Genomic DNA, 24,519 nt, shown 5'->3' on the forward strand with positions numbered 1-24,519 from the left:
TGAGGGGAAAATGTATATAAAGAGCAGGAAGCATGTACCATTTAAAAAGTCTGTGTTTGCCTACCACTGACGTTGCTTAGATACATCCAGACGAGTTTGACTAGAAGAAGAGGAATGGCCGTCCCTGATCCTGGCTTGGATTCAAGAATGTGCCCTGCCTCTCCAGGCCCAGGGTCCTGACCTGCACGGGCCCGCCCTCTGCCCTGCTGACAGGCAGCTCGGGCTCCAATTAGCCCCGTCTCTTTCTTTCATTCCTAATGTTACTTCCAGCCTCATTCATCCTAGTCCCACAGCACGGTTAAATCAACAGAGCCATCTGAGTTGGCACACTCCTTTTTTCTACGCAAGTATTAATAGTTCATTCATCCACAGTTGATCCAATAGCCATATTGATCCAAGCAGTCACAGAGCTATGTTTCCATTAGCTGTCAGGATTCCAAAACACTGAATCAGTCGTGTGTCAGCCTATCTGCCTTTATTGTAAGCACAGTCTTACTTACCACTAAGGCGGCAAATATGCCTGTGGACACGGAGTTAGGAGAGACTGGCTAGAACCTTGTCATCCGTTTATCTGGGCAAAGAAAGCAGACCATTCAAGTCTCATTTCTCATGTAGCCCCAGCAAATAGAATTATTATTGCATTTCTCACGTGGAAGGCATACTTCCAGTGTCAAATGAGAGAATTTCAGAAATGTCATTATTCAACCTGTTACACTTTTAGGGCTCTGCTCCCGAGATAATGCCTGCCTTTCCATGCACTGACTTTACATTTGCCTCTTCAAAGGTTGCAAGACATTTCACCGACATTCTTATTCTGGAACAAAGGAAGGCACAGTATGACTATACTTTTTTATAGTGTGGGAAAATTCCAAAAAAGCAAATTGGGAGAATGAAATAAAAATTGGATGGAGGCTTCAAGTCCAAGATTGCTGCTAATTATATATAACCATGGATAGTCACTTAACACCTTGAGTTCACTTTTCTCTGTCACATATTTTTTCATTTATATACATTTCTTCAATAATCTGCAAATATTTAGAGCTAAAAGCATCTCATAAATAAAGTGCTTTGGGAGTTCACCCTTTTGGCTTAGAGAGACAGAGGTCTCATGTCCTTAAGCCATCCCTCCCACCTGCCTTATGCACAGTGGGAATGCTCTTATCTTCATAAATGCCCCCAGAAGTTCACACCATGAACTTGATGAATATGGGCCCTTGTTATAGAAACAGAGGCTTCTCATTATTCTTATTAACTGCATTAAAATAAAATCATCCAACGAGGTTCTAATCAAAAGGCTTGGACTTCATTTTGTGCAGACAAGTTGCCACAAAAGTAACTCAAGATGTTATTTTTGACATTCACATTTAGAAACAAGTTATATCTCATGCTCCAGTCTGATCTCTCCCTTCTGGCTTCAGGGCAGGCGGAAAGTTTTTCTCACTAACTGCGGTCAGTCCCATGACTTAGAGCTCATGTCCTGGCCACACAGCCTTCTTATACAATGTAAAGCATGTCCTGCCTTCTACACAAGGTCTGACAGTGTTTAGGAATTACGTGAACATCTGTCATATTTCACAGTTCAAAAAAAGAACGGTGCCTGGCATACAAGTAGGACCCCACTAGAGGCACATTGTATGACTGGGGAGTGAGTGAATGAACGAATGAACACACTTCCCTCCCCAATCCTGTCCTCACCTGTTTTCTTTACTCTTTCGGCTGCAGGGTTATGCCCTGCAGAACTAGGGGCAAACTTCATGATCTCGGGCCCCACGTCCTACCTGCTACACAAGGTCTGGCAGAAAATGTCCTGGGCCTGGGAGACAGGAGACCTGAACATGTGTGGACCACAGTAGGCACTCAAATCAAACTTGATTAACTGAATTGAGCCTATATCCTAGCCTTGGATTCAACTAACCAGATGATGTGTGATTTTGGGGCAAGGCTCTAAATCCAAGTTTTCCCAAATGTAAAATAGAGGATTTAGACTAGGTCATCTTGACTATCCCTTTCTGCTCTAAGATCCTATGATTTTATATCCTATTTATCTACAGTTTGGATCCACACCCTAATCTTCCTATATGGGGCTGATGCCCTGAACTGCTCCATGAAAGGGTGCTAGACAACCTCTCTGAGTCTCACTGTCCTCATGTACAAAGGTGGACCACAATCTAGGACTGTTCTGTGGCTCACATGAAACAAGGGACGTGAGATGGGTGCCTAGAAACATTCCTGACACAGCGAAGGGGCCCCACAAATGACAGTTGTTGCTGTTTTCATTATTAAATAACAATGTTCCCTCTACTCTTTCAGCTAATGAGTTTTGCTAAATCAGTTGGCTTTAAATTAACTCTACAGTAATTCAATTCTCTATTTTGAAAATATTCACGAACTACAGTGTTGGGCAAATCCAGATTCTAATACTAGCTCAGCTACTTACTAGCTGTGTAAACTTGGGCAGGCCACTTAATTACTCAGAACCTCAGTCACCTCGTGTGTAAAGTGGCACAGTAATGGCTCAAAAAATACTAGCTACAATCACAAATCCATGCTGTTAGGCAAGACTGGGCTCCAGGTGTTTTGGGGGCGGGGGGGGGGGCGGGTGTATGTGTGTGTTTTAAACTTTGCCATCCACAGGAGAAGCATGTGTTGTCTATCAAATTCCCTTCTCCCAACTGCAGCCTACAATCATTTCTGCCAGAACGCACCATGAGGATTTACTCCCCTCACCCATTTTATCCAGGAACTTCCAGATTACGATCAAGGATCGGATAAGTGGGTGAGAAACTTTACCCCAGTTCCAACAGTAAGAATAGTTACTGCAACCTACTCCCTGTTCCAGTGTTGCTAAAATCCAAACTTGGAATATCTAAGTAATCCACACCAGTGAGTAATTAAGAAATCATTTTGATTCGACTTTGAAATAAGCTTGGGATGTTTCAACAGCAAACTTCCTCCAAATTGTGTCTTGGATAAAATCAATTCCTACTTCCTGAGCCCATATCAACTGAAAGCAGGAAGAGGCAGCTCCAAGACCTACTGGGTTTCAGAGAAGCTCATCTCGCTCATTGTTTAATATTTGCCACAGGAATCCTCCAGCAATCCACAAAATGCACAGAGCCAAAACTCGTCTACTCATCATGTGGGAAACGTGTGGAGAATTGACTGTGAATTCAGCAGGCGCTGGCCCGTCCCACTCACATGCACCTGCGCCCTTCCTGGCCATGTAGGGGTCTGGATGCGGCCCTCAGGGACATCAGCTTTGCCTCCGGGGACCTCAGGCTCCCCGCTGCCACCCTCCTCCCAGAAAGGCCAGATGTACTGGTACTTTCATCACCTGAGAGGAGGAGGCTGCAGTTGTGAAGACACCTCCGCAGGCCTGTTAATCCTGAAGGCTAGAGCACTCTGCTTAGACCACAGCTAAGAGCAGCCAGTATGTTCTTTTTAGAGTCAGAAATCAAAAGGATCTGCAACTCAAAGGAGGAAAGTTTTGAAGGGCATCTCTCTTCATTCTTAGTCTAGCATCAAAACCCAGCTGTCCCAGTGTCTGAAGTGGGCCTTTGTCCCTAACGTGCCTGAAATAGGTAAGCAAAGGCCCAGGGAAAGAAAGCTGCATTCACTTAAGTGAGTGGAATAGGCTCACTTGCAAATACTGTATCTTAGTTAATAGTACATTATAATCTGTAGTTTCTGGGGATTCTTTTGCAGGGGGGCATAATATAGAAGAGGAGTTGTGGTCCCTCCCTCTCAGCAGCTGACAGTATTTGTACTCTGGAGATAAGCTTTGTGTAAACTTTAGAAATAAGGTTTCGATGAACTTTGGAACCACCACCTGTCAGATAATTCTGCTTCAGTTCCTCCTGAAAAGCAAACTATTTTGACCTGGTTCTTTTAGTGACATTCTTGTATAGTCTCTGAAGGAAGGCGAGTTTGGGACATTAGGCGATGTGAAACAGGCAGCTCTGACCAGAGCCAGGCCGGGAGAAGCCACATTTGCTGCCCTGCGTGTTGAGAAGAGACTGTGCATAACATTGTGGCTGGATGCTAGGAGAAACTATAAGTTATGTTTTTTCTCCACATACATTTTCTGTCCCCCCTACCCGCTTCTCCCCTTTTGTGTTGCATTGTCTCAGAGAAGGCACAGGACGAGATGGGAAGCAGGAGGGTCTATAGGCCCTTCTGGGTTTTGTTTTCCACAAGCCAAAACCATGGAAGGGGACAGGGTCTGAGGGAGAGGCAGAGGCCTGGAGGACATCGGAGGGAGAGCAGGCCTCCGACTAGATTAGAAAGGGGATTTTCCCAGGCCTCTGCCCAGGGGAGGAAAGAGCACTGTGGCGCCCTGCTGGGAGCTGTGCAAGAAGGGGGGCTCTGTTCTGAAGAGGGCACCAAGCTTCAGGTGGATAGTTCCTAAGGATGATACACTCAGGCCCTGAGTGCCCAGCAAGGGTGCCAGACACATGGTGGAAGCACAATCACACGACTCTGGGCCTGGGGTGATGTGGGGCTGGCACGGTGTTATGGACTGAACGTAGGTGTCCTGCCAAAATTCATATACTTTAGTCCTAATCCCCAATGTGATGGCCTTTAGGGGGTAATTAGGTTTGGGTTAAGTCATGAAAGTGGAACCCCCATGATGAGATTAGTACCCTTGTAAAAAGACACAGGGGGGTTCTCTCCGAACACGCACCGAGGAAGGGCCAGGCGAGCACACAGCAAGCAGGTGGCCTTCCAGGGCCAGGAAGGGAGTCTCGCCAGGAAGTGAACCTGCCAGCACCTTGATCCTGGACCTCCCAGATCCAAGATCACAGTTATTTTCTGGAACTGTGAAAAATAAATGTCTTGTTGAAGCCACCCAGGCTCTGGTATTTTGTTATAGCAGTCTGAGCTAACTAGGACACACAGAGACTCACAGACTATATCAAAAACCATTATTTGGAGAACTTTTCATCATTTTTAACCTTTATCCGCTGAAAGGGAACTTTAGTTCCCGGGAAGGAGTGGGTCCCGCTGGCCGAATTTAAATGCTGACGGAATTTAAATGCCGTCTTTTAAAGGTTAAATACTCAGAAACCTAAGCATATACGTTCTTTTTTACAGGCAAAAGGAAAGAAACCATTATTTGTACAGTTGATCCTGGAAAATATACGGAGTTTGTATGATGCTGTCTTTTAAATGCCGTCTTTTAAAGGTTAACTCTCTGTGAGCCTCTCTCCAAGATCCTAATGCAACCCTGGAAGGAGGAGGAAGAGCCCCAATACTGACTAAATGGAAGTTCAGGTCTATTCAGGTAGAGGCTTGAAGTAAAGATTTAGTTGATGAGCAGATAATAGAAAAACCATTATTTCTGGTATACATATACTTTGTACAGAGAGTCGTATCAACAGGAATTAGGTGGCTTTGGAAAGTTGGAAAAATTCTACACCTTGAATTTTAGAGTTGGAAGGGATCTAAAGAGAAGTACTTTCAATCTTTTTGACTATGATGATCTATAGTAAGAAATACATTTACATATGACCCAGAGTGTGTATTAGTAATAATTAACACTTGTTAGGTGCTTTCTATGACCAGGCACTATTCTAAGTGCCTTATGGGTAGAAACTCAGTCCTTTTAAGTAAAGTTAATTTAGCATGTAGGATTCACAGCCAGACAGGCATTCTGGCTCTGAAAGCCATACTAATAACCCCCACCCCGAACCATTACTGTTAAAGAGAGACACACGTCACTGTGGGAGCCATCAGGGGACACCAAATGGAGGACATCCTGGAGAAGAGAACCGCTGGCATGAGTTTTGGGAGGTAATTTAGATTTAACCAGTTGAAGATTGTGAGTTGCAAGGAGGTGATCCACGTAGGAAAAAGCAACAATTTAGAGGCAAAAATGGTAGAGCACATTATGGGTTAAGCCAATAATTTAGCCTGGCTGGAATGTAGAATGGGTATGTGGGAATGGCAAGAGATAAGGTGGGCACATAATGTTTGGGGCTCAAAAATGCAAAATGCTATGTCCTTGAGCTCTTTATTTCTAACAACCAGAGGCTTTCTCTCTCTTTTTTTAACCATATCGCATTTTGTTTGGTGTTCTTCTTACAACAGTTGTGTTGGGCCTCACACTGTAACCAACTCTGCCTTTGTGTTTTTGTTTTTTTTTTATATCTGCTGGATTTTAAGCATCCCCCTCTGAACTCATTTATTTACCGAACTGGTTCCAGGAAGGATTCAGGGGAGCTTATGAGTAAATATTTGGCACATTGTGTAGAAAAGCCTCTGATTCAAACTGAGACAAACCCCAAATCAGGTATGTGGATGGAAAGGAAGCGTGCGTTTCCTGACTGTGGAGGTCAGTGGCCACAGGAGAGGAAAAGGGTGGGCTTAGGAAGGGCTGAGACTGCAACCCAGGACAGACAGCAGCCAGGTGCATGAAGAAGCAGCTGGCTAAAAGCCACTTTCTGACTTGGTGCCACTCTGGAAGTAGAAACAGAACCAGAGAAATGACTCAAGGTGGCCTGGGAGTTTATTCCCTGGGAAGCAGGTCTGCTCCAAGTAAGCCACTCCCCGGTCCCCTCTCAGGCTCAACCCAAAGGCTGCTCGCACAAGGGACTGACATGGACACTGGCTGTCCAGAGGACTCATTATTAGCGTCTGCAGTGGACAGTGGCCTTAGCACCAGCGTGCAAACACTCTTGGGTTGGTTGGGAGCCACCTCACTACTCAGAGAGCCATGAAGCCCGGAGGTTGCTTTAAGTTCAAAAACCCCATTGCAGGGATCACAGCTCCAGGAGTGAGACGATTGAGGGGCTCCAGTGGAGCTCTGGCTTCGGCCAATCAGCAATCGGGCTGGGCTACTTCAAGAGTTTACACATTGACTGTGCTCCCTGGCTGCCGTGGTCAGAAAGATAGCTGTAGAGTCCAGCTGTGTGGTCGCTCCCACCAGCGACCTCTGTGAGGCTGCTTCTGAGCAGGGAAACTCTGCAGCCTATAGCACTGAACTGGTTAATGAAAGTGGGGCTTTGGAGTGGGACCCAGAGGCAAATGTGGCTCTGCGGCCTACTAGACAAATCACTTCTCTCTGAGCCTGGGCAGCCTCACCTGCACAGGGGTAGTAAGGTCGCCCTCAGGGTCGCTATCACGATGAGTGTGATCACTCCTGCAAAGTGCCCAGTGCAGCAACTGACGCACATTAAATACACCACAAGTTGTGGGTATTTATTTTTCTTTCAAGTGCCATGGGCTCCTCCTGTTTATTGCTTGTAGCACACAATGAACTGTAGATATTTATCATCAAATGATTTCCAAATTTATATTTTTCTTAATACTTTATATTTCTTTTCTAAAGATCCGTTTTAACCCACCCTGCTTTCTTCAGTTTTACTTAATAAGAATGTGGGCTGAAGCCACCTTCTTTTGTCGTGTTTGGGAGGCATGAGGCCCAGAACAGCTGTTAACGACAGTCCCTTCTCACAATGGCACAGCATGGCTCCCACGGCAGGGCAAGCACAGCCACACGGAGATGCAGGAGCCCACTGGCACTATGATCCTGCACCTGGCCTTTCTCATGAAAGCCCAAGTGAGATGGATGCTGAAAAGCTGGGGAAGGAGCTAAGTAGAGGGCGGTGGGGAGCTGGAGGCTGGAGTAACATGTGGCAGCTCTGCTCCAGGCTCTTCATACACATTTTCTCACTTCATCCTCAAATGACTCTGTGAGAGATGGCATATTATCCTGCCAGGAAGACACAGGAAGACGATACATCTCAGCAATGTTAAGTGACCTGCCTGAGATCACACGGGAGCTTTGTATCCATGTCTTCCTGACGCCAGAGCTTATTCTCTTACTGGGAGGAACAAAGGCTCAAAGGGGCCGGTCCCGAATCTGCACCAACCTCTGTGTTCTGGGACCAGACCTCACCTTCCTTGATGACCTCTACGGTCCCATCCACCTCTCACATGCTGCCCTTGTCACTCTGGAAAGCTCTGCTCAGCGATTGAGGTCAAAAGAAAAATGCGCAGAGTATCTATTTACTAAGTGCCAGATGTTGTCTGTTTAATTCATTTATAAACTTTCAGCTAACTTTTGATTATGAAAACTATCCAACACCTTGATTCAACAATTATCAAAATTCTGCCACATTTGATTCTTTCATATCTATCTCTGTATCAATCAATGTATCTATCTACCATCTACCTGAATTTTTGAAATTCAGTAGGGGACATCTTGAGATTTCACTCCTAAATATTTCACCCTGTATCTCCTAAGAATTAGGACATCTTTTTACATAACCACATACCATTATAACACCAAAGAAAATTAACAATAGTTCCCTATTTATATCCAGGTTTAATCACCAGTCAGCCCAGATTAAAGTTCCTTATCTCCAAAAGCTTTTAGAGCTTTTTTTTTTTTTTAACCAAGATCCAATCAAGTTTCATTCATTGTATTTGGTTAAGCAAGTTAAATAAGAATCGTTCTTCAAACTTTTAGTATGTTTGTTTCATGACATTGACTTTTAGAAGAGTGTAGGCCAAAGTTTCGTAGAAACACCTATATTCTGCATTTCTCTGATAGTTTCCTTGTGATGTTTTTTACCACCCCCCATGCCCCTGCCAATTTTTCCTGTAACCTGCAAGTTGGTTCTAAAGGCCAGATTGGAATTAGATTAAACATTTTTGAGAGGGATATTTCATAGGTGATTTGTATTGCATATCACTTCAATCACAGAATGCCAGGTTGTTGGACAATAGTGATGCTAAATGCAGTCACTTGACTAATGTGATGACCCGCAGGTCCTTCCAGTGTACAGCTGGGGGGTTCCCTTGAAAATCTGCTTGGTGGGGTGAGGATAATCTGCCCCACAGTCACCTTGTACTTAATGATATAAGCATCTGTTGATATTTATTTAATTGCACATATAATTTGACAGTTGCAAAATGGTGATTTTCTAAATTATCCTTTCTTCTTTGTTTATTTGCAGGCATTCCTCAGTAAACAAGCTCTTCCTTACCAATTGGGGATGAATTACAGTTCCTTTTAAAGAGGCAGGGTAAGAACATCTTTCAGTTTGCTAACTTTCAGAGTAAGAAGTTGCTATAGTCACTTTCAATGGTGGCAAATTAGGTCTTTCTGTCTCTCCTGCTTTGAATACTCCTATGGAATTTTATTCATTCAACTTTTATTTATTTACTCTATTTTTATTTATTCAATTTTTATAATCAGTTGCAGTTATTATTGGTCCTCAACTTGCCCCAAATTTTGCCAGCAGGAGCTCCTTCAAGCTGGCCGGCTCCTGTGTTGAGATGTCCCCATCATTCTCTGAGCTCTTCCCAGTTTGGGGCATATGAAAAACCCTGCGCTTATCTTGCAAGTTCCAAGCCCCTGACCCAGAATCAGCCATTTCTCCAGGGAGCCTTGGGCCCTTTTATTGGAGAATAGTATTTAAAAACCAAGGTCTCTGAACTCAGTGAGCTCATTGCCATTGGTGTATCATTGCCCCTAAGCTCTTCAGTGGTTAAAGCTAAGAAATATATTTATTTAAATCATGAGTTGATATGATACTTCCAATTCAAATTTAATATTACACAGTTTTCCTTAACGCTTATGATTTTATATTTGTACCTCTTTTTTGTAACATAGAAAATCTCAGTTCCTAAATCAATAACATATTTATTTATTTGCTATGGAAATAAATTGAAATACCCGATAATTACTTAGTGAATTTTAGATGTTGGGGGCAATTTCGTTTTTGTTCTTAGAATATATTTGATTAAAGATGAACACTAAGAGTACTGTGTTCCAAAGTCACTTGAAATAATTATTTTCTATGTACATCACCCACATGACATGTAGTTGGAGTAATTTGTTTCAGTTTGATTTCAAATTTGGTTTGCTTTTATTTTTGTGACTAAATTTTATTTTTGAATAGGTAAAACATGTTTGAGTATTTATATGGCCCAAATCAAAGCTATATAAAAATGTACCCAGAGAAATCTATTATATCCATCCATATCCCCTCCACCCTGCCCATCTTCCTCCCCACACCCTGATCTCTATACGTAGCCTATTATTTTACTTTTGTAGGTTTGATATTTTATAACTGTATGCATAATTTTTTTCTTCCTTATTACACAAAAGAAAGCAAAATATATCCACTGTTCCATGCTTTGTTTTTTCCTCACTAACATTAACCATACATCCCTGAGAACCTTAAGCAAGCATGTATCATTCTCATTCATTCTCTTTTGTTACTGTGTACTTTAGTTAGCAGTGCTATACTCTTGTTATTTAGTGCAAAACAAGCAGTTTAGCTTGTAGACTTTTACTGGTGGCCCTTTTTGCCTTTGTTTATCTGGTCCTCTGAGGCATTTGAGGCTTTGACCTCCGCTAAGGCCGACCTGCTGGCTGCAGGCAGGGACGCCAGGTACAGCTGAGTCCACAGGACTCATCACAGCAACCCACTTGCCTTTGGTGCAGGTGAGGGGAGCAGGAGCCGAACTGCTGCTGTTTTCCCTCCGATGCAGCCCCAGGTACCCTGGGCTTCGTCCCATTTCGAGGGAGAGCTGGGGAATAATGAAGGAGGGCCGGGGTGTGGCTTTGACACAGCTTGGCTCTGACTCTGCAGCTGTTCCCTTTCCCTTGTCTGGTGGGCACGGAGGGGAGTGATTTCCTTCCTCTGCTCATTTAAAGGCATTTTGAAGAAAAGGGACATAGGATTTCACTAACATTCAGACGTCATTCCACTTGGTGGAAGAAAGGTTTTATTGCACACTGAAGCTGAGCTTCCCTTTTCAAAAATAAATGTTTCTGATTTCTCAGAAGAGCTTTCGATACAGTGCACTGAGTTCTCTTTCTGCTGACTTTCCCCCCCGCTCATCTTCAAAGCTCATAACACACATTCTCTGGTTTTCTTTTTCTGCTGCGTACCATTCATCAGCCTCACGGGAGCCAGGTGCTGCCTCTTTTTTTTTGAGGTGATAAACAAATGTTCTTTCCTGCTGGGTAATTCTTTGGCAAATCTATTTGTTCAAAGTTCATTTCTTAAGCTATTTGTCCTATTTCTGCCCTACTCTTTTTCAAAAAGGTGAATAAGCCAATTTGGTTAAATCAAAATGTGTTTGCCTTTCCCTTAAATGTTTTTCTTCTGACCTTTATGAGAGTGGTATTGGCAAAAAGAAACTAACGCAATGCGGTGTGCTTATCACCAGATCCACACACGCGAGCTGCGCGACCGTCACCTGCTTGTGAATTACTTATGCTTTAGCACATGCAGAATAAATTAAACCAGCTCTGAATATATCACCCATTAGTCCTTGGAGGATAACCGTGTCCAGGAATCTAGAGTCCTGTGTGAGGGTCGGCATCCCTTACAGCCCTGAAGTCGGGAGCAGGGTGAAATGGCGATAATTTCCTGGCCTGAAAGGAAGGGGAGCGGGTCACGAGAGAGAAAAGATACATGTACCGGAAAAGTAGATGCAAGAGAAAAAGTGGGGAAGAAGGAGAGGAGAGAATGGGAGCCAGGGAGAGGAATGGGGGTGCTGCCGGGAAAGACTCGAAAGGGTCTAAAGTTGATCACAGACGTAGGTCTGGTGGAAAGACCTTCTCTGAGGGCTGGAAGCCATGCTTTCCAGTTCTCTAGCTTTTACACAGGGTGCTGTCCAGGGAATCTGAGGAATGCAGTTGTAAATCAAGCACTTTGGGAAATACAGTCTCTTTTTATTAGCAGCTAATATTTGTGAGTGCTTAACAAGCACCAGTAGTTTATTCAAGCATTTGGCAGGGATACACCATTTAATTCTCACCCAAGCCTAGGGATTAGGTTTTATTATTGTCTCCACATTACTGATGTGGAAACTGAGGCACAGATGCTAAATAATTCACCCAAGGTCACACTAAGCAAACTACTGGAGCATCATTGTTGCCACTCACCACCCCCATTGTGTTCTTGCTAACAGAGCCCCAGGAGTTTGGGTTCCCAATATGCTCGCCCTCCGCTCTATTCCTAGGGGATGAATGATAACAGACCTAAACCCATCTGGCTCTTGCCTTCTCCTTTCTAACGTACATTTTTCAGTCTCCTTTGCAGGTGGCAGTGTGACCCCGTTCTGACCAACGGGGTTTAAGGAGAAGTCTGCGAGGTGGCTTGTGGGAGGGCTTTCCTTCGGTGATAAAAGAAAAGCATATTTTCTGTTTGCCCCCTTCTTTCTTCCTTCTTGGATGGTAGTATGAAGATGCCATACTTGTGGCTGTGGCAGCCACTTTGCAACCATGAGGCAACGAGTCCCAGGAAGAACAGCATTATGCTAAGGATGGCAGAATGGAAAGTGGGAAGTGCCCTGGGCTTTGAGGACACTGCTGGACTGCTACAATAAACCAGGGCTCACCACCCTGGACTCTTCCCATTGTGTGAAATAATCCAATGTCACTATGACTGCTAGAAATTTGTCAGGTTTAGCCAAACTTGTAGCTGCATTTATACCAACTGACATGGGAGCAGAAGCAGATTTTGGACAGACTGTCTTTGTTTTAGGCTGATAGGTTTACAGAACTGTCTCCTCCAGCACTGCCCCCCCAACCTTGACTCCAGTATACAGTTGTTACTCTTAACCAAGGAACAAAAGCAAAAGTGTAGCAAATTACAGGAAAACAGATACTGATTAACTACCGAAAATGTTCTACTCTATATCCAGAACAGAAAAAATGATACAAATTGCAAGTAAACTTTAGATCATACTATAAAGATTCCTTTCAAGAGACCCATATTCCATGTCTCTCTACATTGCTCTCACACAGCCACTCACTCACTGCCCTTTGTACTTCCACCCAGGACTTTAGTTTATACTAAAATGGTCTCACCCCATCCCCACCACACACTCTCTGTTTAATTAATCTTCATATTCCCAGCATCTAATAGAACGCCTAGTGCCTAACACAAACTCAGTAAATGCTTGTGGTAAGGAATTAAAATTTCATAACACCCCTCTACTGAACAGCTATCAAAGTCACAGGCTACTCAGGAATTCCAAGGACATAGTAATAATTTTCTGGTCTTGAGAGATTATTATTTTTTTTAATCCTCACCTGAGGATATTTTTTCCATTGCTTTTTCAAAGAGAGTGGAAAGGGGAGAGAGAGAGGGGGGGGTGGGGGGAGAGAGAGAGAGAGAGAAACTTCGATGTGAGAGAGACATATCGAGTGGTTGCCTCTCACTTGCACCCCGACTGGGGTGAACCCTTTGGTCTGTGGGCTGATGCTCTAACCACTGAGAAAAACCAGCTAGGGTAACAGATTATTTCTTAATAATTATTAAAATTTTAAATAAATACAAATTGCTGAAGAGAGAAAGTTTGATAAATTACTGATAGAGAGCAGGTGTTCAACAGATAAACTGAACTGAATAGACTGGGCTTTTAAAAACTACATGTTCTGGACAAATGTAAACTGTGGTTAAGGTAAAATAAGGCATTGTACTATATTGTTCCTGGGGTAAGGAGAATTTAATGAATTTTAAAAATATGTCTGGTTTACAACCAGGGAGCAATTAACACTGGAAGGACTAGAATTCCACTATTAAATACTTTATTTTGTCATAAACTTAGTGACACCTGGGCCAGTTCATGGCTTCTGAGTACAGTAAGTTGCATTTATAAGGAAGTCTTGCTCCCTGACATCAGTGTTAAATGGATTTTCACTTAGTGCCCAAATGTTTCCCCTCTCAAAAGATTCTGTTTAAACCCAAAGGCTCTCATTACGGTAGAGAGCAAACCCAAAGTACCGCAGAGTAGTATCTGCGCTTGAAGTTGCCTCTGAATGAACTGTATAGAGACAGGTGCAAAGAACGAAGGAAGAGAGCTGCTAACCTAATGTTAAAGTGCTTTATATTTTTCTCATCCTTTGATTTTACTTCTAAGAAAGAGCCGAGGAATTTAAAGGTAAAAACCTTTACAAAATCGTTATTTTCAAAAATGTTATGGTTCCAGGTATTAAAAAGTACTTAAAAGCAAATGTTCATAATTTCCATTAAGTAGGCCCTTCAAAATTATAGGAAAAACAATAATAAAAATAATTACTACAACAGTAACACTTTGTTTGTTTACTCTGACTTCCATTTTCTCTAATTATAGCTATATATAAGCATTTTCTTATACTTCCTCTGTTGTAATTACTCTAAATAGCCTTTATGCCTAGCATAAAGAAAAATTATAATGAGAAAACTCATTAGCAATGTATTCATAAGAAATCAAAATGTTTCAGAATTCAATAATAGCCTAAATGTAAATGTTCATTTATTAGAATATGGTAATCATTTATAAAGTAGTGACCTAATAACCAAAATATTGTAGAGTATTAGAAGTTCCTCTAACTTATGTTGCTTAGAACTATTTATACAACGTAAACTTATTTAAAAAAAGTTTTATTAATTTTTAGAGAGAGAGGAAGGGAGAGGGATAGAGAGATAGAAACATTGTTGAGAGAGAAACATTACTGATCAGCTGCCTCTGGCACACCCCCTGCCGGGGGTCAAGCCCACAACCCAGACATGTGTCCTGAGTGAGAATCCAACCACTGACCTCTTGGTTTATGGACCAACACTCAACCACTGAGCCACACCGGCCTGCCACAATATCAACTCTCAACCGTTATTTTGTTATGGAGATATCATCGCCTGACCTATGATGTAATCTTATTGGGGGTGGAGAGGAATGCACATATATCTCAAAAAAAAAGAAAAAAGGTGATTAGGAGAGTCCTACAAGATTAACAAAAAAACCAAAACAGCCTGGCCGGCGTGGCTCAGTGGTTGAGCATCGACCTAGGATCCAGGAGACCGAGGTTTGATTCCCGGTCAGGGCACATGCTCAGGTTGTGGGCTTGATCCCCACATTGGCGAGCAGGAGGCAGCCGATCTATAACTCTCTCATCATTGATGTTTCCCTTTCTCTCCCTCTCCCTTCCTCTCTCTGAAATCAATAAAAACATATTTAAAAACAACAAAAAAGGCCCAAATCTAGTCTTTCCCTTCAAGCACGTAGCATGCCCTTGTTCCGTCTTCATCTTCCCAAAAAGCACACTCTCCATGAGGGCGGGACTGTGTTTGAGTTACTGCTGGATCCCCAGCATCTAGCGCAGAGCGAATGAATGAACTGCAGGAAATGAACTGCACACAAGGCTTTTAGTTGACCCTGTGGTTACCAGCAGATCTCAAGGCCTCGCTGTTAAGAGCTCTAAGACGGTAGCTTGTGCAGTTCTCTCTCTTCATCCCTGCTTTCGGTTTCTCCTGGGAATAAGGCACTGGGGAAATAAGAGTGTCTTCTCCTGTCGGAGAGGATGGGGGACCCTCCTGGTTGGGTTGAATGTGAACTGCTTCAAGGCTTAAGTCTTGAATGTTGGTTTCAAGCCTAATTCCTTGCTTTGTGATTTGCCTCTAGGCCTTTAACGTGAGTCCTGAAAGTTCAACCCGATCCAGGGCTTGGTCAGTACAGTTCCTGTTCATTAGGATTTGATTTTATTAAAAATAGAAGGGGCCTGATGGAGCAACATAAAAGCGGTGGATGACTCCTCTCAGGCAACTCAAGCTACATCATTTGACTCTACTGCCGCTTCGTTTCACTAATACTCCTTTTACTTTCAGTATGGCCTCTGAACTTCATTAACATCAAAGGGTTTTGATAAGTACTTTAACTGACCATGACACTGTACAAAGAGGTTTAATCAACCAGCTCCTTGTTACTGAGAAACTTAAAATCACAGACATGAAACAGAAATGTTTATAGAATTTATATGCTTTATGGAAATGAAGGCCATCCGTGTTTTACTTGGCATGATTAATAATAATTAATACTTACTGAGTCTTAACTATGTCCCAGCTGTGCAAGAGCACTTTATAGGCATCTTCTCCATTAAGCCCCCCAACAACGACGTGGAAGGTGAGGCATCGGCAAGTTAAGTAAACTGCCTAAGGAAGGTCATCTGGCTGTGGCATTAATCCGGCTCTAGCTAGGAGCCCCCTTTCTTAACGACTCTGACCTGCCCCTGCCCTTTGCCTTATAATCTCCTCTCCCACAAATCTGTCACCCACTTACAGCCAAAAGTGCCAACTCAGCTTTCGGAGGAGCAGCTGCCTGGAGCAGTGCAGGAATTGTGACAGCCTTGGTGTGGTGGCTGAGGTTCCTCAAATCCTTGGGGAGCCGAATAGTATTGGTTTAAGGGCTGTTAAGAACAGGGCAGAACAGAATTCTCAGATTCAGTTCCAGTCCATAAATAAAATCTGGACAGTTGATACTCCAGGCTGCTTAAAAGAGCTCTTTATTTAATCTGTAGCTAAACCTTAACAATGTTCATGTTCCCTGATTCCCCTTCAAAATTCTGTCCTTGCTTGTCCCCTCCCATTACCCCTCAACTTCTAATTAGAAAAGGCTCTATCATTGCCTCTACAGTCTCATTATCCATCAGTCCTCGAGCCTCTGCAGCTGGCTTTTGCCTCCATCCTTGTGCGGGAAGTGCTCTTGCAAAGGTTAGCCATGATAATAAACCATCATCGTAACAACACCTAGTACTTCTTGTGGATTTATTGGGCGTCAAACACTGGGCTCGGTGCTTTATTTACACTGGAGGGAGAAACCTGGAGAACTACAAGGCTGTAGAGGAAGGACTTTCAGGTGGTTTTGACTTAATTGGCTATTTTTTTTAAATTAAAAATTAATAATTAAGTCTACATTGAAAAATCAAAATATTTCAGACCAATATCTGAATTTTTGTGACGTGCTGTCCAGTTTTCTACAGTCCTCACTGTTAGATGGGCAGGTTCAGAAACCCAGGTACAGAAGCTAGGGTACAGAAACTCACCAGGGCAGGAAGCCACCGATGCCTGGCAAGAGGCAAAACTGGGAAAACAAGAACTTTGCCCCCAGGGTAATCTGTCCTCTGCTAGCATATCGCTGGTCATGCGGTTTAGGGTTTAGACCCCTTAGAGTACCTCCCTAAAGATAACATCTAGGCCTCAGTTGTATTTCAGCTCCCAGCCCAGATAAGCAGCAAAACCAGACAAGTGGCCCTGTGGCTGACTCTGGACCAGATACACTGACTAATGACCCCTGCCCTGGCTCCGACCAATCAGTGGAAAACCACAACGCTGAAAGAGCACCCTGGAAAGCTGATGAATATCCTATTCAGACACTCCCCTCAGATTCCCGCCTGCAGAGAGAGAGAAATCCACTCAGGACAAAGGACTAAGTCGTGCCCCCCCCCCCCCCCCCCCCGCCAAGGGAAGCATGCCAGTGCCATCTCCATCCCTCCGAGGAGACCCCACGAGACTTGCAACCAGGAGAGCCCAGGGCAGCGGCAGCTCATACCGGGCTTACCCCCCGAACCTGTCTCCAAGGCCCCCCTCTCCGTCTCCGACGTCTCAGGGAGCCAAAGCAGCCCGGCCTAGGTCCTCCTGTTGCTGCTTCTATACCCTTGTTCCACTGTCCCACGTATATTTTTGCTGCCATCATGGACCGAATACCCTTTGGCTCAGTGCTGTGTGTAGCCCTTCCCTTTGGATATCCCCACCCCGCATCCCCTTTTAATAAATTCAGCTTTTCTTTATTCACCCGTCCGAGACGGCTCTTTAGCCTCCCCGGGGGCGCAGCACCGACGGTTACCTTTCACTCACAGGGAACACGCGTGCACTTGCCCTCTCCTTGCCTCTCTCGTCTCCTGCCCGACCCCTGGAGGAAGAGACCCGCTTAAACTAGCTGCAGATTAAAGGCTGGGTTGTGAACCGGCAACCCAAGGGCAGGAACTGTGGCGGACCTGGATCCATGGAAGCCGAGATTGAAAGTAAGACAGCCACCAGCCTCCGCGTTAGTGTCTCCGCTTTTCACTCCCAGAGGCTCCATTCTCCTCGTCACCGACAACTTCCTCTCTTATTTTTCACTTCAGCTCCCTCACGGTCTCGTTCTTACTCAGAGCTTCTCATCCCCACTCTCAGGCCCCTCACAGCATCTTCCTTTATATTCCTACTGCTGATCGCCTTAGTCTTTCAATTTTCCAACTGTAAATTCCTGAAAGAGGACACGTGTGTACTTTCAAGCTTGGTCATATATGTCATGAACTACTTTCAAGCTCTCATAGGTCACCCTGGGGGAAGCACACAGATGTGGTGCCAACGCCTGCGACCAGGTGAGCTGTCAGTATCCTTCACAAGGGCTGCGGGTTGGGGGATCCTATTAGGCATCACTTAGAGAATATCCTAAGCATAATTAATCATCATAACTATCTTGAGTGACAGTCATTATTTTTAGTCATTTCATAGACATGAAAACCAAGGCTTAGACAGGTGACAAAACCTGCCCAAGGTGTTAAGTGGCAAAGCTGGAATGTGACCCAGGCTACCTAACGACTCAACGCCACCATTTTCATGATCAGCTTTCTTGGCTTCCAGGCTGAGGATCATTCTTGCTATTCTCTACTTCCTGACTCTTGTTTTGCACTTTTCTGGTTGTTCCTCCACTCTTTTAAATTCCTTGTTCTCCCAATTCTTAAATGTAGGAGTTTTCCAAGGGACTCTTCATGGCTCCTCTTGCCTCCTTCTGTACTTTCTTCTTAGGCAAATCCATTGGCTGTTACAGATTTGGGTGCTGTGAGACAACACCATCTCTTAACTTGGGGTTCCTGAACACACATGACGCCCATGCCACAAGGACCTTGCACACAGAATTTAGGGAGTTCATGAACTTGATTAAGAAAAAAATATCTTTATATTTTCACTAAACTCTAACTGAAATTTGCCAATTCCTTCAATTATGAATGAAGGCGACCAACCACTGCAATAGCAGCAAATATTTGTGACTTTGTTACCTCAAATTTATGCAATGCTATATATCCATTATATCTCAATAAAGCTAAGGAAAAAAAACCACTCTAGCCAGATGGTCTATCATGACTTGTAAAGGAGATCAAGTCCTAGGCAATGTAGGAGCAACTTCCCAAAAACCTAATGACCTACTCAGTTTTCCTGATTCTGTCTTTAAGTTTCAGCTGCCTGCTTTATCTGCAGCCTTTACTTGTCAGATGGGCAACCAATCCTCTCTGTAGTATGATACGCTGGTGTTGATCTTGGACCTCTAGCTTGTATCCCAGATTGCTTTCTACTCTTGGTCACTCTTCCACTTTATTTACTAACTCTGAGTCTCAACTCCATACTGGCCTTTGAGGGTTCCCAGACTGCTAGCACTCGTCCTGCATGCAAGCTCTAGAGATAAACTTTTTCACCCAGGGTGGAAGAAACATAGCTAATTATTACCAGAGTAATTCTTAAAGTATAACTCTGATCATTTCTTCTCTTTGTCAGAATGCTTATAAATTAAAGACAGACTTCTCAGGGCACTTTTGGTTACATAAACCAAAATTTGAGGAGGCTTAAGCAAGATAATACAGGAATATCACATAGGCCTCAAGAGCAGGGATATAGAAATAGGTTGAACCATAAACAGGACTGGCAAACTTTTTCTGTAAAAGGCCAGACAGTAAATGTATTAGGCTTTGCAGGGCATATGGTTGCTGTCATTTGGCCATAGACAATATGAAAAAGAATGTGTCCCAATAAAACTTTATTTTCAAAACAGACAACCAGCTGGACTTGACACCCATGTTTTAGGACCCCGGACTAAAGAATTCTCAGGACACTCTGAAACTCATCTGTCACACTCCATGCGTCTGCTTTGTTGTTCTTTTCCCACTGACTAGCTTCTATAGCTTCTCCAGTTCTCACGTTGGAACACGGTTTCGGAAAGCTCTGAGCTTCCATGTCACTAGTCGGAGTTCAAATTCTCTCTTTCCCAGTCATAATTCCAAATCCTTAGGGTAGGGATGTTGCCTGGCCTTGCTTGGGTCAGGTGCCCACCCTCGACCAGTCAATTGTGGCCAAGGGTCTGGGTCTTGCTGTATGAACAAGGTTTTTCGGCACCATCATCACTACAACCTCTTGGATCAGAGCGGAGGAACAGATTCCAGAAAATGGCAAGGAACTAGGCACACAACGCAGGAGAGTTCCTTACTGTGTTCATTCAAGCCTCTCTTTTTCAGCCCTGTGCTCTATGAGTGCCCTCGTTTCCCTTCCTGAAGCAGAACTGACTGCTGGCTATTCTCACATACTCTGCAGATTCTCCCCCAGCATTCTCCCCTATCTACCAGCAGAAATTCTACTCATCTTTAACGTCTCTTCTAAAAGGTCACCCTTTCCCTCTCTTTCCTTTATATCCACACAACACTCCACTGGTACAGCACTTCTTGTTCTGTAGCTATTTCTGTACCTTTTTCTTTTGCAGACAACAGGTGCTCTGCTGATTGAGAAAATGACTTATCTTTTCATCCATTCTTGTACCTTTCAGAGAACATGCTCTGAGTTCCTATTTGTTGAGTTTAACCATATCTTCAAAGTTACATAATTTCAAACTGAAGAAAATGCTGACCTTTATAAAGATGCATTTATACAGGAAATTAGTATCTACCTTTAAGAAAATTATTTTAAATTTTATAAACATTCATTTCCATGTCTATGGTAGTCAAATTAAAGTATACTTGAAGAGAGCTAGTAATTACAGCAAAACTTATATTTAAAATTGTTGAATACTAAAAAGGAATAAAATCCCATTAAGATTGTATCTTCTGTTATTATACTGAATTAAAAAGGAACAGTACAGAAATGACTTAAGACAACTAATAGGAAAGGTTACACACAAAATATCCAAAGTCGCTCTAAAGAAACAAATGGTCAAAGCCGATTAGTATTTGTGCAAGAAATTTTCCAAGAGGCCTCACCATCTAATTTCTTTGTTTCTAGAATTATTAATTAACGTTGTTCCCAGAACTCTGCTAAGCTCCCCTACTGAAAGGAAGAAAGTAAATACAGTACTGCAGGGAAACTGGTTCATTCCCACTAAACTGTGAGAGGCTTGCGCTTTTGTTAAACAGAAGCACTTGCTAAAGAACTATTCCTAAACTATTAGCAACTGCATAAAAGCTTTTCTATTTAACGGCGTCCTCCAGGGAGACTGCGCTGGAATGTGCAGCAGGTCTGAAAAAGGCACAGATTTGGCTCAACTGTAAATATTAGGCTCACAAAGGCAAAGCCATTGTGCAGCGCAGGGGGCGGGGCGGGCGGGGTCCTGATTCCCAATGTTGATAGAAGGATTCTAATTTCGCTTGGTATTTATTTTTTCTACTACAATTACAGTTTTGCTAAGAAAAATAAAATATCGGTTGTGTTCTCATCTGGGTTTCTAATTTTCAGCGACTGCGTAGAAGAAAACCTCTCATTTATCTAAAAAGAATCACCTTTCTGCAATCTCCAGAGTGGCTGGGAACGCAGAGGCGCGCCCGGCCCCCCATCCCCACGGCCGCAGGGCGCGGGGCGGGCCCCACGCGGACGGCCCTGGGTGGACATGCTCCAAACCAGGAAACCACAGCACGGACCCTAAGCCTGGACTTTGAACCAAGCCCTTTTGCCTCGTTTTCTTTTCGCTGGCACCCTCGCCATCCATCCTCACAGCCTTCCCCCTGTCCCGGGCTCCCCTCCAGCCACCTGCACGCGTGGGGGATTGACCGGCAACCGGGAGGCAGCGCTCCGGGACCCAGTGCACCCGCCGCTCCCGACAGAGGCGGGAACTACAACTCCCATCTCGCCCCGCGCCCGCCGCCCACCTCCCCCGCCTCCTCCCGCTCCTCCTTCCCCTCCGCCGGCTTGCCCGGCGGCGCAGAGGCGCTCAGCTTTTTAATCTGCGGACCGGCAGGGAGGGAGGGATCTAGGTCCCTGCGAGCTTACCCCGAGGAAGCGCTCCGCGCGGTGGCCGCTGCGCGTCTCCGCCGAGTCGTGCCTCCGCGTCCGCGCCAACGCACAGCCCAAGGGGGCAGAAGGTGCGACCCGACCCGGAGGGAGGATGGTCATCCGCGTGTTCATCGCGTCCTCCTCGGGCTTCGTGGCGGTGAGCACGGCTGGGATCCGCAGCGGGCCGGGGTCGGGGTAGCCCGGGCCGGGTAGGGGGCGCGGGTGCGGGTCCCGCGGGCGGAGCGCGGCGCTCGCCCGCGCGCCTCGGTGCGCAGCACGTCCGGCCGCGCGAACCCGCGCCCGCAGGTGATCGACCCCTTCGCGCCTGGACAATGAAAACGGCGGGAGCAGAGGTGCTGGAGGACCCCGGGCTCACCCCCAGCTCACCCCGCACCCCCAGAGAGGGGGTCAGCGCGGGGAGCCCCAGCTCCGGTTGCGTGGCGCGAGAATTTGGGGGAAGGGGTGGTCCAAGAGCTTTGGGGTCCACCTTCCTTTGGTGCTAATTACTCCCCATTTTGGACTTTCAGCCTGGTTAAGTTTTGTGCGGAAGCTTTTTCGGTTACGTGGTTTGCTAGCCTAGCTCTTGAGTGAAACAAGTTTAAGTGGGAATTGCTCTCTACCCACCCTTCCCCATCAAGTACATTTCTTTAGCTTTATACCTGCGCAGAGAATGGTAAACCAGGTTTTTCCTGTTGTGCCAGAAATTTGTTTTTGTTTTTTTCCTGGAGTACTGTAAATAATTTTACATCTTTATGTAAATGAGCGTGTTTGGATTCTTCCCCCTTTAATGCTGTGGTCAGTTTCATCTTGGGGATGTACAAATGGTGGTCTCTTTAGTTATTGTAAGCTATTTTGTTTGGTCAATATTCTTGAATATTTTTAGGAAGAACTTTTTTTTTTTTTTTTAGGAAGAAGAGAAATAGCCAGATGCCAGACTTTAAGGAAAATTCAGGAGTATACTTGATAGCCCACTGAGTAAGACATGTAGCAATATGTTTTACGTGATTATTAAGACTTGGTTTTCTTAGCTAAGATTTAATTTAAACTATAGATTTAAGAGGCTTTTTGGTGAGATATATAATACATATATAAATACATCAAAAAGTGCAGTATTGATTGCTTAAAATTTGATCTGGCCAGTTGACTCCCCAGCAACTCAACCCAATAATCCCAAAATTTGTTTCTGAAGCAGGTGGGATGGAGGATGGTATAAAATACTGTTTGCAAATCCTTATAAACAACTGAGGCTTTTTATTTAAGAAGAAATCAACACTGTAGCACAAAAAAGACTCCCTTTTGCATTAGGAACAATAGATGGTGGGAAATGCCAACTTATCTTTATATGCAGACATGGTCTGGTCCCCAGACTCTTGATAGTTCTGGTGTTTCTAATTATTTGTGGTTGCTTAGTCATACCTGCCTTTTACAGATTTCTACACTGAAACTGCTCTTCATGTGTTTGGAAACCCATACTGGTTTGTGGATAGATTTTTTTTTCAAATGCACTCCTTCGTAAGAATGTACAGAGCCTTTGGTTTCACCACCAACTTGCATGCTTCAATAATTATTCCAGTAGCATTTTATTGATTGCACAGGGATGCTTTATAGTGTTAAGGGGTCTAGGCTGTATTGGACAAGTCAAAGTCAAAACTTGAGGTAATTACTTGACTTATCCTGTCAATAGATAGTATATCAAGATATTCTGGAACCCTGTATCTCTATTTCCTCAATTCCATTAACAAATATTTATTGCCTGCCTGCTATGTACCTTTTTAATGTTGTGTGTTTTGCTCTGGAAGCTAGACTTACGAGACCTAAGTGTTGTTGTTTTTATAAATTTTCACAGGAGGGCATGCTTATTGATTTTAGAGAGAGGGGAAAGGAGAGAAAGGGAGAGGGGGAGAGAGAGAGAGAGAGAAAATCATCAATCGGTTGATCTCCTGCATGCACCCTGGTCAAACCGCAATCTAGGTATGTGGCCTGACTGGGAATGGAACCTGCAATCTTTCAGTGTACGGGACAATGCTCCAATCAGCTGAGACACACCGGCCAGGGCAAGAGACCTGAGTTTTAATGCAGTCTGTGACTAGTAGTATGAGCTTGGATTAGGTGCCCCTTCTCTGCCTGAGTTTGTCTTCTGTAGAATGAAGAATTGTGTGATGAACAACTGAGAACTGCACTCTAGCTTTAAAATGCTTTGACTTCATCAGTTGGGTAAATGTGGATAAATCCTTGTAACAGCTTCTTTTATTTGAGCAATATACATATTAGCTTCAAAGTGAATTTCTTTTTCCTTTGGTGTTTTACTGTGATATCTCAGGTGCCCTCACCAGCCCCTTGGTGGTATGTGTTCTGACATGGTGTGATTTGAGCTGGAAGATATACTCTGTTATCACATATGTACAGCCCAGAAACTCTAATTATCTACTTAATGGACCCAATCTTTTCAAGTCTCAGTTAATCCTCAGTCATCGAGTCTCTCCAATTGTAATATCTCCTATATCAATACACAGTTTTTCTGTAATTATATAATATTGATACTTTGGGCAATGATAACTTTATGCTTATGTTCAGGAATAGTCATTTCCAAGAGATAATGAAGTTGTTTAAGTCAACTGTTGGGCTGGGGAGGCTAATGGGGCTTATCGCATTAACCTATATTAAGCTTTGAAGGCATAGCCTTAGTGTATTCTCTCCAGCAGTGTTGTGAGGATAAATAATTTGA

The 24,519-nt window shown here is 44.0% G+C and overlaps 1 protein-coding gene across 1 annotated transcript in view; it reads left to right on the plus strand.

Annotated features, from left to right (window-relative positions):
- Positions 1-21,697: 21,697 nt before the first annotated feature.
- SH3BGRL2 (SH3 domain binding glutamate rich protein like 2) overlaps positions 21,698-24,519 on the plus strand; it is a 45,719-nt gene continuing 42,897 nt past the window's right edge. Inside the window, exon 1 of the mRNA XM_081140149.1 lies at positions 21,698-21,951. Within this exon, the coding sequence (XP_080996275.1) occupies positions 21,907-21,951 (45 nt within the window). The 5' untranslated portion in view covers positions 21,698-21,906. The remainder of the gene's footprint in view (positions 21,952-24,519) is intronic.

The sequence above is a fragment of the Miniopterus schreibersii genome, assembly GCF_964146895.1.
Source record: "Miniopterus schreibersii genome assembly, chromosome: 6".
Lineage (NCBI taxonomy): Eukaryota > Metazoa > Chordata > Mammalia > Chiroptera > Miniopteridae > Miniopterus > Miniopterus schreibersii.